General features: G+C 40.7%; 1 protein-coding gene across 2 annotated transcripts in view; it reads left to right on the top strand.

Annotated features, from left to right (window-relative positions):
* Positions 1 to 15,181, top strand: part of slc36a1.S (solute carrier family 36 (proton/amino acid symporter), member 1 S homeolog) — a 46,056-nt gene that overhangs the window by 24,197 nt on the left and 6,678 nt on the right. For both annotated transcript variants that reach the window (XM_018254860.2, XM_018254861.2), the window contains exons 9-10: positions 4,022 to 4,188; positions 6,082 to 6,251. In XM_018254860.2, the coding sequence (XP_018110349.1) occupies positions 4,022 to 4,188; positions 6,082 to 6,251 (337 nt within the window). The remainder of the gene's footprint in view (positions 1 to 4,021; positions 4,189 to 6,081; positions 6,252 to 15,181) is intronic.

Below are 15,181 nucleotides of genomic sequence, written 5' to 3'. Positions count from 1 at the left end.
AACTAACTATATTAGATACATTTTTTATTTTGCCAAGCCTATCTATTTACCCAGTTTTTATTTTTACACTGAACTGTTCCTTTAACAAAGAATATGAGCAATGCTATGGTCTCACCCAAGCATGTCTGTTGATGGACAACACTGTATTATCCTCCATATTTATATGGAGGATAATACAGTGTTGTCCATATTTATATGTTTTCTCATGCAAAGCTTTGCCAGGTTTGATTTCTTTTTGTTGCCGGGATTTCAGCAAATAATTAAATGTATGATTGGCAAGTAGAATTGCCCCATGAAGGACAACATATTGAATTGAATACATAGATACGCATGTTTGTTATTCATGTCCCCCATGGGGAGAGTAAGTGCATCCCTAAGTATAATTATGGGACCCTTCTAGAGGAGACATTGGGAATTGTTTATCAGCTCTCGGACGGACGGCTCCTGATTGGTTATTCAAAGAGAACAGGAGAAACTGGCAAATAATGATAGAGCTGGATTGGCTGAGCAATATGTAGCACATTTGAGAGATGATTTCGGGTATAACATGACGCAAGCTCCAGACAATGCTAGACAGACCTGAACATGGAAATGATGCTACACATATTGTGTTTCTCTTTCAGGCTGTTATCTATAATTTGTGTGCGTAGAACTATCATCCTGCTTATCTGCAGATATATATATTTATATGTCATATATTTATCTACTCCAAACGATGCACACTATATACAGCGACCAAAAATGTAAATGCAAAATGGTCTCACACAGAAACCTTCATCTGGAGTGAAAAACATACAGCCGCCCCTTGCCCCTCATCAAACAGCCGCAACACAATGAGGTTAATCTTGTACTGGTGGATGCAATGGCATATCTAGGTGTTACTGGGCCCCACAACAAATTCAATTTGGGGCCCCAAAACATTGGTAAGTTAACCTATTGTACCAAGATATATGAAAGTTGCTCATTTTGGCCTTTCTGGGCCCCTTATACCCCTGGCCCCCTCTGCAACCGCAGGGTCTGCTTCCTCTGTAGTTACACCCCAGGGTAGAGTCCTGCAGCGGGTCTGGGACCTGCAAAAACCTGAGGTACCCTGCGGGTTGCAGGTAGAAGTTTTGGGAGCTGGTATAGAAGCGGTTCTCTGGGTTTGCGGGTCCCGGTTTGGCACTTCCTGTTTTACGCCTTTTTTTCTTATCACGCCTACTTCTAATGACGTCACTTCCGGCTCACAAAGACAGCACTTCCTGTTTTACTCCTTTTTTTATGACCACGCCTACTTCTAATAATGTCACTTCCGGTTTACAATGACAGCACTTCCTGTTTCTTGATGGTCAGCGGATCAGGTTGCGGATAAAGTACTTGTGGGTCCATGCAGGTAAGTATGTGGGTCAGGGTGCAGGTCGCGGGTCGGGTTTAACAAATTGGTTCTGCGCAGGACTCTAGCCCGGGTTGGATGTGCAAGCTACGTCTTTGCTCCGGAATGCATGCATACGGATCGTTCAGATCACTACTGGGCAGTACTGCTAGCCATTTCCTCATCAAATGGACATAGAAGCAAGCCTTTCCCAATTCAGGCCCTGGTGCACTCTGTAGAAATGGAAATAGTAGCATGCAGAGTATTGTACTCTAATGCAACAGATACTACACAATAATGGGTATGTTAGTTTGGTTGGGGGGGCCCCAACCTGGACCACCTTCGTTGCAAGGAACATCTGGCTGCATTCAATAGGCCATGTTGCCAAGCTTCACTCGATACATTAACAATTATCCAATATCCCAATAGGCACTTAATGTTACCAAAACTTACTTTCAAGGGATCAAGTGTATTACATACAACTGAGAGACAGCCCACAGTAGCCAGAAACTCCAAAAGCAAATATATATAGAGAATAAAGTATCCCCTATTGTAAAATATAAGGATATTATAAGTCACAGAGGACTTCGAGTGCTTTTATACAGGTCATGGAACTCTGAGGTTACTTCTAATATTTTCCAACAAGGGGTACTTTATTTATAAATAGGGATGCACTGAATCCAGGATTTTTTCAGCGGGATTCCAAATCCTTCTGCCCGGCCGAACTGAATCCTAATTTCCATATGCAAATTTGGGACAGGGAGGGAAATCTCATGACTTTTTGTCACAAAGCAAGGAAGTAGAAAATATTTTCCCCTTCCCACCCCTAATTTGGATATGCAAGTTAGGATTCGGTTTGATATTCAGCCGGATCTTTAGCGAAGGATTCGGGGGTTCGGCTGAGTCCAAAATAGTGGATTTGGTGCATCCCTAATAATAAACAAGTTTTAATGAGTCGTGACAAAAATGACATCACTACTCACCGTTTATAACTGATGACCAATGCTGGTCAAGCCCCATCCCAAATATTTTTATATCATGATTTGCTGCAAGACGGTACCAATACTGGTAACTGGTAAAGAGCAGGCTTGCGGCATTCGCTTATTATGCGTATATGTGTGTCCCAACATGGCTGCTCGAACCGGGAGCTCCTCCTAGCAGTGTCGGGGGCATTTAAATAAAAAGTTGACTCTTAAGGTGGCCATAGACGCAAAGATCCGCTCGTTTGGCGATATCGCCAAACGAGCGGATCTTTCCACGATATGCCATTAACAAGTATGGCTATATCGGGGGCAATCTGAACGTTTGGCCGTATGGCAGAACGATCCAATTACGATGCGCAATTGGCTAGTTTTCCATTTCCACCTACTGATCAAAGGTTTGTAGACCTACATTGGCTCTGTTTGCTTATGACATTAGGAGACATTTTGCTGTATATCACCCGTTTATGTATAGTTCTGTAGGGAAAAATATTGCTCCATTCCATCTGCTAAACAGCATCTGCTTGCAGAACTAAAGCTAGCCCCACGCTAAGATATAATCAGGTATAATTTAGTTTCTTGCAATTATTTGTGTTGAGCAAATTCTAGAAATGACTCTGCTGCGATGTTGGTTGTTCCTGCAATAGGGCAATCATATAGGACTTATTCATACCGTTCATACAGCAATGCATTGACTTTGATGATGTAATTGTGTTGGCTGGCCTCAAACTCACGGGTCGATTGGTTCAGGCTTACTTCCACACAATCTTTACGGGCCTGCTGCCCCCCGACTTTACAATGCCTTGCTTCTCTTAGGAGCGTCCTATGTTACTCACGCCTCTGGCGCAGCTGCATCCAAGATGGTGGCATCCAAGACCCACATGGGTAAAGTCACGTGCCCGGCGCGAACGTTGAAAATAAAAGGGCTTCCAGGTCACTGGTTCGATGCCCAAATATAGGAATTCCTGACTTGTGTTCCTGGGTTCCCTAAATTCCTATTCTGTTGGATACCGCTGTACTTGGACTTTTACCCAAAGCTTCCTCATTGGTCCTGACTTCTCCCGCAGTTTCTGACCAGTCTGACCCCCAAGTAGTCAAGGAAGTTGTCAGGAGAAAGAAAGAGGCTGCTCTATTTTTCTGCCTAGAAAAGATTTGAGAAAGGTTTCTAATTGTTTTCCTAAGCAGAAGAACATCAGAGCAGCCTCTTTCCTTCTCCTGACAACTTCCTTGACTACTTGGTGATCAGCCTGGTCAGAAACTGACCAGCAGGTGGCGCTGTTGTAACAAAATTCATTCATATTAACAGCACATGTATCCCTTAATATCTTGGAACAAAAAGAAAATAAATAATGAATGTACATTGCAAAAGTGCTCAGAATAGCACTCTCATCAATTTTATATTCGCTTATTTTAAAGTTTTACTTATCCTTCAACAGCACATGTATCTCTTAGAATAGCACCTTCATTCATTTTACATTCACTTATTTCAATGGTTTAGTTATCCTTTACTCCTGGTTTACAGTCTGACATCTCTGAATTTTACTATAAATAACCCGGTTTTGTCTGCTGTTCTGCTGCCTTTCTTCTATCAATTATTTATCTAGATTTTTATACTGTATGTTCTATTTTTGCTTCTGCAGTGCGCAATCTATAAATATCTTACTATGGTTGACATTTGCTTTTACTTCAGGTCCTTCCACTGGAGAATAAAATGAAGATCCCTCATCAGTTCCCTGTAGTGCTTTATGTTGGAATGGGCATTGTGACAATCCTATACATCAGCATGGGTACCCTGGGATTCTTACGGTTTGGATCCAGCATACAGGCCAGCATCACGCTCAATTTACCCAACTGTTGGTAAGTTTATAGAATCCTACAGCCTTTAAGGGACCATCTGCACACAAAGAATATATTAATGTGTTGGTTAGTAACAGTTATGTCTAGCAGTATATGTTAAATGTACCTTCTATTAAAGTGTGTATATATATCTATAATACACAAAAGCCATGAATATCTTGTAAATTATATCCTTATAAACGGTGAGTTCTGATGTCATCAGTTATAAATGGTGAGTTCTGATGTCATTTCAGTCACATGACTCATTGAAATTTGTGTATTATAATAAACAAAGTACCCGCAGTTGCAAAATATGAGGATATTAGAAGTTACCTCGGCATTCCATGACCTGTATAAAAGGATATATATAGTGAATAAAGTACCCCCTCTTGTAAGATATAAGGATATTCTAAGTTACCGAGGAGTTTCATGACCATATATGTTTTTATACAGGTCATGGAACTCCAAGGTAACTTCTAATATCCTCATATTTTGCAACTGGGGGTACTTTATTTATTATAATACACAAATTTTAGTGAGTCATGTGACTGAAACCGTTTATAACTGATGACATCAGAATTCACCATTTATAAGGATATAATTTACAAGATATTCATGGCTTTTGTGTATTATATATTTATTATATGGTCGTGCAACTCCTCGGTAACTTATAATATCCTTATATTTTACAAGAGGGGGTACTATATTCATATATTTATTAGGGATGCACCAAATCCTTTGCGAGAGATTTGGGTGAAAACTGATTCTGAATCCTAATCTGCATATGCAAATTAGGATTTGGTTTGGCCTGGCAGAAGGATTGAGCCAAATCCTGCTGAATTCCGAACCTAATCCTGGAATAGGTGCATCCCTAATATTTATAAAAAATTTTGGGGGGCGGTTCCCTTGACAAAGTGAACATGCCCAGAAACAGATGAATTGTCTGACACAGATTTGGAGTACAATTTAGGGCAGGGGTGCCCAAAAGGTTGTCTAAATCACCCTCCTGGTTCATGCTTTTTATTCAGATATTTATTAGGTTACAGTAACATTAGAAATAGATAGATATAGATTGTTTATTAAATATAGCAATATATATTTCCCATTAATCAGCATTTAAAGTAGAAGGAAAGGCCAAAACTAAGTAAGCTTTATCAGAAAAGTCTAAATACACCAATAACCCCTCAAAGTAATGCTGCTCTGAGTCCTCTGTCAAAAGAAACACAACATTTCTTTCCTTCTATTGTGTACTCATGGGCTTCTGTATCAGACTTCCTGTTTTCAGCTTAAACCTCCAGGGCAGGGCTTGAGCATGCTCAGTTTGCTCCTCTCTCCCTCCCTTTGCTCCCTGATGTAATCTGAGCCCAGAGCTATGAGTGAGCAGGAGAGACTCAGGCAGGAAGTGATGTCACACCAAGCTAATATGGCAGCTGATATCCTAAACACAACGAGAGAGTTTCTAGAGCTGTCTACTCAGGTATGGTAAAGCATTCTGCAGAATAAATTCAGTGTTATAGCTTTCAGTATTGTGGCTAATCTATTGACAATGAACTGCTTTGGGAGCTTTCCTTCTCCTTTAAGTAATATTTACATGGACAACACAACAATGGGACAACATCACTAAAAGTAGACCTCGCATAAGTAAAGTATTGGCCCTCCTGATCTAGGGCAAGAGAGAAGACTTTGCGACTGGCCCCCGCAGTCCTATGGTGATGCCATTGCCCTGAGGCTGAGAGTTCAACTTGACAGGCGTATGTTAAATCATTTCAGTAAATATTTGGACCAGGCATTCACTCTGTATCTATATTTCTGACAAAAAAATCAAACATTACTTGGCTTTACATAAAAAAGTGTCAGAGTAAGGAGTTATTGTACTATCTAACATGCCACCCTGTGTTTCTAATTATTACTCAGGTTTTACCAGTCAGTGAAACTACTCTACACGTTTGGCATTTTCATCACCTTCGCCCTACAATTCTACGTTGCCGCAGAGATTATAGTCCCGGCCGCCACTTTACACGTGCACGATCGCTGGGTGCGCTGCGTGGATCTGACAGTGAGAGCGGCTTTGGTTTGTCTTACATGTAAGTCTTTTATTTGGAAGATCCACATAAAGGGCACCTGTTGGGCAAAAATACTATCCCCAACCGAAGGTGCGGGCTAAAAGCCCACACTCTCATTGGGGGTAACAGTAGTATTTTTATTTTTTTTTTATAAATAGAGCCCACTGTCTGGTTGAAGTTTTCTACTGTTGGGGGAGCTCCGAAGAGCAGCCATGTTGGGTCACAAGCATGCTCATAATGTGTGAGTGCCGTGACTTGCTCATTATGTGCATTCTCTTTGGCTGACATGGCCACTCACTCCAGGATCTCCCCCAAAAATAGAAAACTACTGTTACCCCCAACCGGAGTTCGGGCTCTATAGCCCACATCTTTGGTTACGGTTACTATTTTTGCCCAAAAGGTGCCCTTTAAATAAACAATATATTAGCTCTTTGTATTTGGCCAATGCAAACATTGAGGGGGATATACACTTAACAATAATGTTTTTACCTAAGGAAAGTAAATGTAAATTTAAGCAACATTTCAATATACGTTCGTTGCAAATTTACACTGAATGTAATTGTTGTTGAAAACCAAAAGCCATTTTATGGCTCTCCCTTCCAATCTTCCCTCCGTGCAACAACTGCCTACCTACATTGGGAAGAGTGGCAGCTACTCACACTACTTACACAGCTTCGTCAGGGGCATCCCAACGTAGATAGGCAGTTGTTGCACGGTGGGAAGGTTGGAAGGAAAGGGAATGGGAAAGATCGGCTTACTTATTTTATGTAATTATTATGTGTTTGAAGAAACCAATACTGAAAACACCAAATATTAGAACCACCACTGTTCCACTCTGTTCCTGTTTAACCCTTCGGCTTGATTTCCTGGTTTGACCCTTGCCTGCCTGACTTCATTGTATTCTGCCTGCCTCGACTCGGCCTGTCCTGATTACGATTCTGCCTTGTACCATGACCTTCTGCCCAAAGACTTTGCTATCTGGTCGTGCCCCTTTGCTTGTCCAGAACCCCTCGCCTTGCACCTCTCGTTTAAGACCTGGCGGCATCTGAGTAGCTGAGGGCTCCTCCCGAGGCCAAAGGCGGCTGCTACAGGCAGAAGCACGAGCCGAGACCAGGGTGCTTGGAATCGGTTCTGGATTTAGGGTGCCGACCGTGACATCAGGTCATTTTGCCTGGTCATGTGCTTTCAGAAAGAGCCAGCACTTTAGGATGGAACTGCTTTCTGACAGGCTGTTGTTTCTCCTACTCAATGTAACTGAAGGAGTCGCAGTGGGACCTGGATTTTACTATTGAGAGCTGTTCTTATATCTACCAGGCAGCTGTTATCTTGTGTTATGGAGCTGCCATCTGGTTACCTTCCAATTGTTCTGTTGTTAGGCTGCTGGGGGGGAGGGATGGGGGTGATATCACTCCAACTTGCAGTACAGCAGTAAAGAGTGACTGAAGTTTATCAGAGCACAAGTCACATGACTGGGGGCAGCTGGGAAACTGACAATATGTCCCCATGTCAGATTTCAAAATTAAATGTAAAAAAATGTGTTTTCTCTTCTGAGAAATCGATTTCAGTGCAAAATTCTGCTGGAGCAGCACTATTAACTGATGCATTTTGAAAAAAAACTTTCAAAATCCCGACTGATTCAGGGAGACAATTCCACATCTTCACAGCTCTCACTGTAACAAACCCCTTCCCAATATTTTCCCGGAACCTCTTTTCTTCTAATCAGAATGGGTGACCTTGTGTCAGCTGGAAAGACCTACTGGTAAATAAAGCATTAGAGAGATAATTATATATATTATATATTTATACATAGTTATCATATCACCCCTGTGGCGACAATAGACACATTTCCTGGTTCGTTACTTATCACGGCCAATTGCGAAGATAGGAAACCAGCATGGTGATATAGATTGAGCAGCAACTGTTTGTTTATCCATAAACAGAATCTATATTATTTCATGGGGCAATAACCTGCCGCATTCTGAACATTTTTTACTTAAAACTTAATTTCCTAAGCCGTTAAGACAGCAGAGACGTTTAGTGCATCGCATCATAACCCTTCCATTAGATCTTGCTCATGTTCCTTAGCAGAACCTTCACTCTTGCTCTGTCCTTCCAGGCGTGTAACCACCAGCTTCATGTTCTAATTTCCCTCAGTAACTCTCAACGATTCAGTCCAGCTCTTTCTTGAAATACAAACGCCAAGGGAGCCCGAAATGCACAGGCAAAATGATATTATCTGACAGTTGGGCCCCTCTCTAGCATTTGAGATATTATGTGAACATATTGGCTCAAGTGAAAGGTTCGATGCGTTTATACGTAATCCATTGTGGAGATTTGTTCCTTTGAACTGCACCAGTGGGTTAAAATAGTTTTCCTATAGGTTTGCCTGTTCCCTAATGCCTAAAGCACACGCCAACCTTATGAGTTAACTAAGCAGCGGGAGACCTATTCAGTGAGTAAAAGCTATATCATAAATTATTCTTCATTGGTTATGAATTATTCTCTGGAGAAATGTGCTTCAGACTCCGCTAAGAGGTTTCGTAAAAAGCTGCGTTTGAAGGAACTTCCATGCAAGCAGTCGGCACGCAGGTAGCTTAGTAGGGCAACTGGCCAGTAGGACGTTAATAATTGACCATTTCTGAAGCTTCAGTACCCTTAAAAAAAAACTTGCTAGTCTAAAAAAAAAAATGAATAATTAAAATAAATCTACATGGGAAAAATGTGCCATTCCTATGCACCGTTTTGTGTATGCACTCCCTCATTTTTAGGACTGGCGTTTCTCAAGCTGTGAAGCCGGTCTCACTCATTGGGCTTGCTAGAAATTTCGATCTAGTCCAAATTGAATCCTTGTGCTTCATAGAAAAGTCTTTTAAACTAAACAGAAGTATTTTGCACTATAAGGTGGTGTCCAAAATATTACAGTGGAAAAGATGGAACCAGTTAATCTGAAATACTGATGTTTTAAAGGAGAAGGAAAGGCTACAAATAAGTAAGCTTTATCAGAAAGGTCTATATAAATACACCAGTAAACCCTCAAAGTAATGCTGCTGAGTCCTCTGTCAAAAGAAACATCACATTTCTTTCCTTCTATTGTGTACTCATGGGCTTCTGTATCAGACTTACTGATTTCAGCTTAAACCTCCAGGGCTTGGGCTTGAGCATGCTCAGTTTGATCCTCCTTCCCTTTACCCTCCTCCCCTCCCTGCTGTAATCTGAGCCCAGAGCTATGAATGAGCAGGGAGAGACTCGGGCAGGAAGTGATGTCACAACAAGCTAATATGGCAGCTGCTATCCTAAACAAACTGGCAGTGCCGGGCCGAGTCGGCTGGGTGCCCTAAGGCATACATGTGTTGTTGATGATTAAAGAAGCTTAATAGGCCAAGCAATTGGGTACGTCAAAAATAAAGCATTCCAGGTGTACTGTTATTGGGTTAATAATATAGCACAGGTATCCAGAAATCCATTTTTCAGAAAACTCTGAATTACAGAAGGCCATCTCCTGCTTTAAAGGATAAGTAAACCTTTAAAATAAGTGAATGTAAAATTGATGAGAGTGCTATTCTAAGCACTTTTGTAATTTACATTCATTATTTTCTTTTTATTTTCTTTTTATTTTCTTTTTATTCCAAGATATTAAGGGATACATGTGCTGTTAATATGAATGAATGAGTTCCCCACCAGTCTGACCACCAAGTAGTCAAGGAAGTTGTCAGGAGAAAGAAGCTCTGATGTTCTTCTGCTTAGGAAAGATTTGAGAATTGTTTTCCTAAGCAGAAGAACATCAGAGCAGCCTCTTTCTTTCTCCTGACAACTTCCTTGACTACTTGCTGGTCAGACTGGTCAGAAACTGACCAGCAGGTGGCGCTGTTGTAACAAAATTCATTCATATTAACAGCACATGTATCCCTTAATATCTTGGAGTAAAAAGAAAATAAATAATGAATGTAAATGACAAAAGTGCTTAGAATAGCACTCTCATCAATTTTACATTCACTTATTTTAAAGGTTTAATAAGGTGAAATAAAACCAATAGGCTGGTTTTTCTTCCAATAAGGATTAATTATATCTTTGTTGGGATAAAGTACAAGCTACTGTTTTATTATTACGCAGAAAAAGAAAGTAATTTGCAAAAATTTGGATAATTTGATTTTAATGGAGTCCATGGGAAACGGCATTTTCATAATTCGGAGCTTTCTGGATCATGGGTTTTCGGATAATGGATCCCATACTTGTATATTTCTGTCTGTTCAAAGCACCGAACAATTAGAACTATTTTACACTTCTGCTCATACGACTGCTCTTATATAAAGCAAATCTTGAACTTTCTAAACTAGTTAAATATTTGTTAAATTCACTTGACTACCACCATTGGTGCCAATTGTAAAGCCTGAACCGAAACCCCTCAGCAAAACCCTTACATTATACATGTAAATGATGCAGTATGGGAGAATCATGCAGTCAGGTAACAGAAGTACTACTGCAGTATAGAAAAATAAACCTAAAAACAGCCTGCCAAGGAACATGGGGTCTGCTGAGATAAATGCCAATATTATCACTCGATGTTATTAATGATCATCAACAGTTTAAAATAAAACAAATGTGATTCCAATTTCTCTCTTGCACATGTGCACCACTCCCTGTGCCTGTCTGATTGGATGCTTGGGTGTTCTGCTGTATTTACCATCACTAAAGGCAAAAACGCTTCTTCTCACGTTAAGTCTGCCTGACCTATATAGCCGAGCTGTGTTGCCTTTACTCCCACTAGCCTTCCCAGCTCCGATATTCCCAGTCACAAGATGCATAATTATGTAATAACTAAGAATCTTGTATTGATGCTCGACTGCTGCTCTCCCCCGGGGACACTACATCTCTTAGAAGTGAACGATTCCTTTCGCCTGGTTGGGTCCGATTGGTGCCTCTATCATTTTTCTCAGCCTTCTCTGATCATCAAAGCAAGTATTTTACGCTAGATATCCCTGAAAAAGATGTATATTTTCCTTGCTTTATCTTTAAACACATGCTGCAATTCTGCTCACCGCGCATTCCTGAAACTTTTCATTTTTCTATTAAAGGATAAGTAAACCTTTAAAATAAGTGAATGTACAATTTATGAGAGTGCTATTCTAAGCATTTTTGTCATTTACATTCATTATTTATTATGTATTATTTTCTTTTTATTCCAAGATATTAAGGCAAGGGTCAACAACCAGTGGCTGGTGAGCAACATGTTGCTTTGATGTTTCTCTCAATGGCCACAAGCAGGAGCTTATTTATGAATTCCTGGCGTTGAGGCAAGTTTTGGTTGCATAAAAACCAGGTGTATTGCCAAACAGAGGATCCTGTAGGCTGCCAGTCCATATAGAGGCTTCCAATTGGCCAATAACAGCCCTTATTTGCCCAACGGGAACTTTTGTTCATGCTTGTGTTGCTCTTTAATTCTTTTTACAGTTGAATGTGGCTCACGGGTAAAAAAGGTTGGGGACCCCTGTATTAAGGGATACATGTGCTGTTATATGGATCCTGTCATGGGAAAACATGTTTTTTTCAAAACGCATCAGTTAATAGTGCTACTCCAGCAGAATTCTGCACTGAAATCCATTTCTCAAAAGAGCAAACAGATTTTTTTATATTCAAGTTTGAAATCTGACATGGGGCTAGACATATTGTCAATTTCCCAGCTGCCCCTGGTCATGTGACTGCACTTTAGGAGAGAAATGCTTTCTGGCAGGCTGCTGTTTTTCCTTCTCAATGTAACTGAATGTGTCACAGTGGGACATGGGTTTTTACTATTGAGTGTTGTTCTTAGATCTACCAGGCAGCTGTTATCTTGTGTTAGGGATCTGTTATCTGGTTACCTTCCCATTGTTCTTTTGTTTGGCTGCTGGGGGGGGAAGGGAGGGGGGTCGATATCACTCCAACTTGCAGTTCAGCAGTAAAGAGTGATTGAAGTTTATCAGAGCACAAGTCACATGACTTGGGGCAGCTGGGAAATTGACAATATGTCTAGCCCCATGTCAGATTTCAAACTTGAATATAAAAAAATCTGTTCGCTCTTTTGAGAAATGGATTTCAGTGCAGAATTCTGCTGGAGCAGCACTATTAATTGATTTATTTTGAAAAAACATTTTTTCCCATGACAGTATCCCTTTAATATGAATTTATTTTGTTACAACAGCCCCACCTGCTGGTCCGTTTATGACCAGTCTGACCACCAAGTAGTCAAGGAAGTTGTCAGGAGAAAGAAAGAGGCTGCTCTGATGTTCTTCTGCTTAGGAAAACAATTAGAAACCTTTCTCAAATATTTCCTAAGCAGAAGAACATCAGAGCAGCCTCTTTCTGTTAAGGTGGCCATACATGATAAGATCTACTCGTTTGGTTGCAGATTTTTCCCCGATATGCCCACCAACGGCAGGCGATATCAGGTTAATCCGAATGTTCAGCCCTAGGGCCAAATGATCGGGTTATAACAAAAGGAAATGGGCGCCTGATGTGTCTTAGGACCACATCAACTAGCCAATGTGATCCTCAATCACAGGAAAAATCAAACCTGCTTGATTGATATAAGGCCAATTTTTGGCCTGATGACGATCAGGGAGACCCGTCTGAAGCCCCCGCAAATGGGCAGACAAGTCCATTTCTTTACTCTGAATCTGTCAGCACCTGTGAACCATGCGTTTCATTAACTAGTTTGTGTTAGAAACCTGACATGTATCATGTGTTAAATTTAAATGTGCAAGGTAAATGCTACAGCAGATGTATGTATAGGAAATGTAATGTATTTGTGTTGGCTATATTGCTGTGAAGGATTTTAAAATACAACTTGATTGCAAATGCAGCTTTGAAGTTAAATGTTTTACCATACCTGTGATCCAGCTGGCTTGCACCTCTAAGGGTAGAACTCAACGGGCGATTTTACCTGCTTTACCAACGCGATGAGACTAACCGGAGGCATCACGTCGGAAGCACCAAATCTAATATACAAATGTCACATGTAGAAGCTGGTTGCATCCGATATGACTGTCGGATGCGAGCTCTGCATGTTGCGTCTTTATCGGCAACCTCAGCCCTTTAGCAGTAAAGATCTGTGTCTCCGAAGATGCCCCAGTAGCTCCCCATCTTCTTTTCTGCTGATTCACTGCACATGCTCTGTGCTGCTGTCACTTACTGAGCTTAGGGACCCACTCACAATATACAGTACACATAGAATAGAAATGTCACAATATAAGGCTGATTAGTAATTAATACACATAATTACTACATGGCAGCCCAGAAACCAGTGCAATTAGCATCAGAATTTAATAATCAGCAAACCTGTAGCATCAGCTTATATTACAGCCAGGGAAGCTCATTTTCTGCTGGATAATTAGTGACGAGCCCTAAGCTTAGCTTCTCAACAGCCAATCAGAGCCCACTGAGCATGTGAGTGTCACAGACACTTTCCAAGATGGTGACCCCCTGTGACAAGTTTGAAGTCCTGGATCATTGCTGCTATTGACAAGCTCAAACTTTAGCCTCGTGCAATAAGTTCACTATATAAAATATGCCATTTTCAGTCATTTTCATTTAGTTGTCCATTAAATAAGAGTTTGTTTTTTTTTTGAAGGTATTAAAAATAAAAAAAAATCCTCTGCCTTTTTTTCATCAAGACAAGAACATTTGAGAACATTTTTCCCGTGCCTCACATTCCCACCAAGGTTTCCAAGGGGAAAAGTAACATATATTTTTTTTGACAGCTTGAATTCAAGTAGTTGGTCACATTGACTTCTCTTCTTCTGCCTCCAAGGCTTGCTAATGTTTTTACATGGTGGCCGCTCTTCCTCAATATAATTTCCAGGTTTTTCCTCCCAGAAAGTGCTGAAGGACATTGGATTTTCTGTGAAAGCTTTTCTAAGTCAATTGCCGGCATTTTCTTAAGAAGAGTCATTTCTAAAACTCAACAGTGCTCTGACCTGTCACGTTTAACCTATCCTGGTATTCTAAATTGAAGTTAATCCCATTATTAGGCTGTCAAGTTGATGTGTAAATTGGATGCCTGCCCGAGAGGTGGGTTCATCCCGGCTTCGTCTTCGTTAATTCAATTGATCAATATTTTGCTCTCATGCATATCTCTGCAGATATTTTCTCCTTTAGCCCAATCGTTTCCACTCTTCCATTATAGATACAGTTTTAACGAGCAGGTTTATCAAAGGTCGAATTTCGAAATGTATGATTTTTGTTTATTCGAATATATTCGAATGTACTCACAACTCGAATGGGAGGTTATTTAAGAAAACATTTGAAAGTCTAATATTCTATCATATCGTCCCGACATAAATTCGAATCAAATTCAAATAAATCTGAAAAAACTTGAATGTCTGGAAGGCAATATTTTGCCTCAACTGACCTCTGCCATTGACTTGTAAATGAACTCGGCAGGTTTTAGGTGGTGAATATTCGAATTAGAACCATGGTGGAAATGTGATAAATCTCACATTTAAATTTACATTTGAACTGGGGATTAAAATTCAAATGTTTGAATTTTGGTACTAAAAAAACTAGAAAATTCGAATTTGAATTCGAATTTACTATTCGACCTTTAAAAGATCTGCCCCTAAGTCTTGTATCTGTATTTCAGTATCAGTGTTGTACGCAGGGCCGGCATCAGGGGGCACAGGGGGTACTGCTGTACCGGGCATGAGCCTGAAGGAGGGCCCCACTGTGCTACACTTTTTGAAATAGCCGGGTCCCCCTTGACAGCGCCAAAGTCGTGCTGCCTCTCCTAAAGTCCCGAACAGACGAAATGCTGCAGTACCGAACAGCCGAAGCCGCGAAAAGATCCAAAGTCACGAAAACAGCCGAAGTTGAAGTCCTGAAGCTGCGAAAAGACCCGAAGTCACGAAAACACCAGAAATTAAAGTCGTGAAGCTACGAAAAGACCCGAAGTCACGAAAACACCAGAAATTAAAGTCGTG

Source organism: Xenopus laevis, chromosome 3S (assembly GCF_017654675.1).
Source record: "Xenopus laevis strain J_2021 chromosome 3S, Xenopus_laevis_v10.1, whole genome shotgun sequence".
Lineage (NCBI taxonomy): Eukaryota > Metazoa > Chordata > Amphibia > Anura > Pipidae > Xenopus > Xenopus laevis.
The sequence above is the reverse complement of the archived record's forward strand: the minus strand, read 5'-3'. Positions and strand labels throughout refer to the sequence as shown.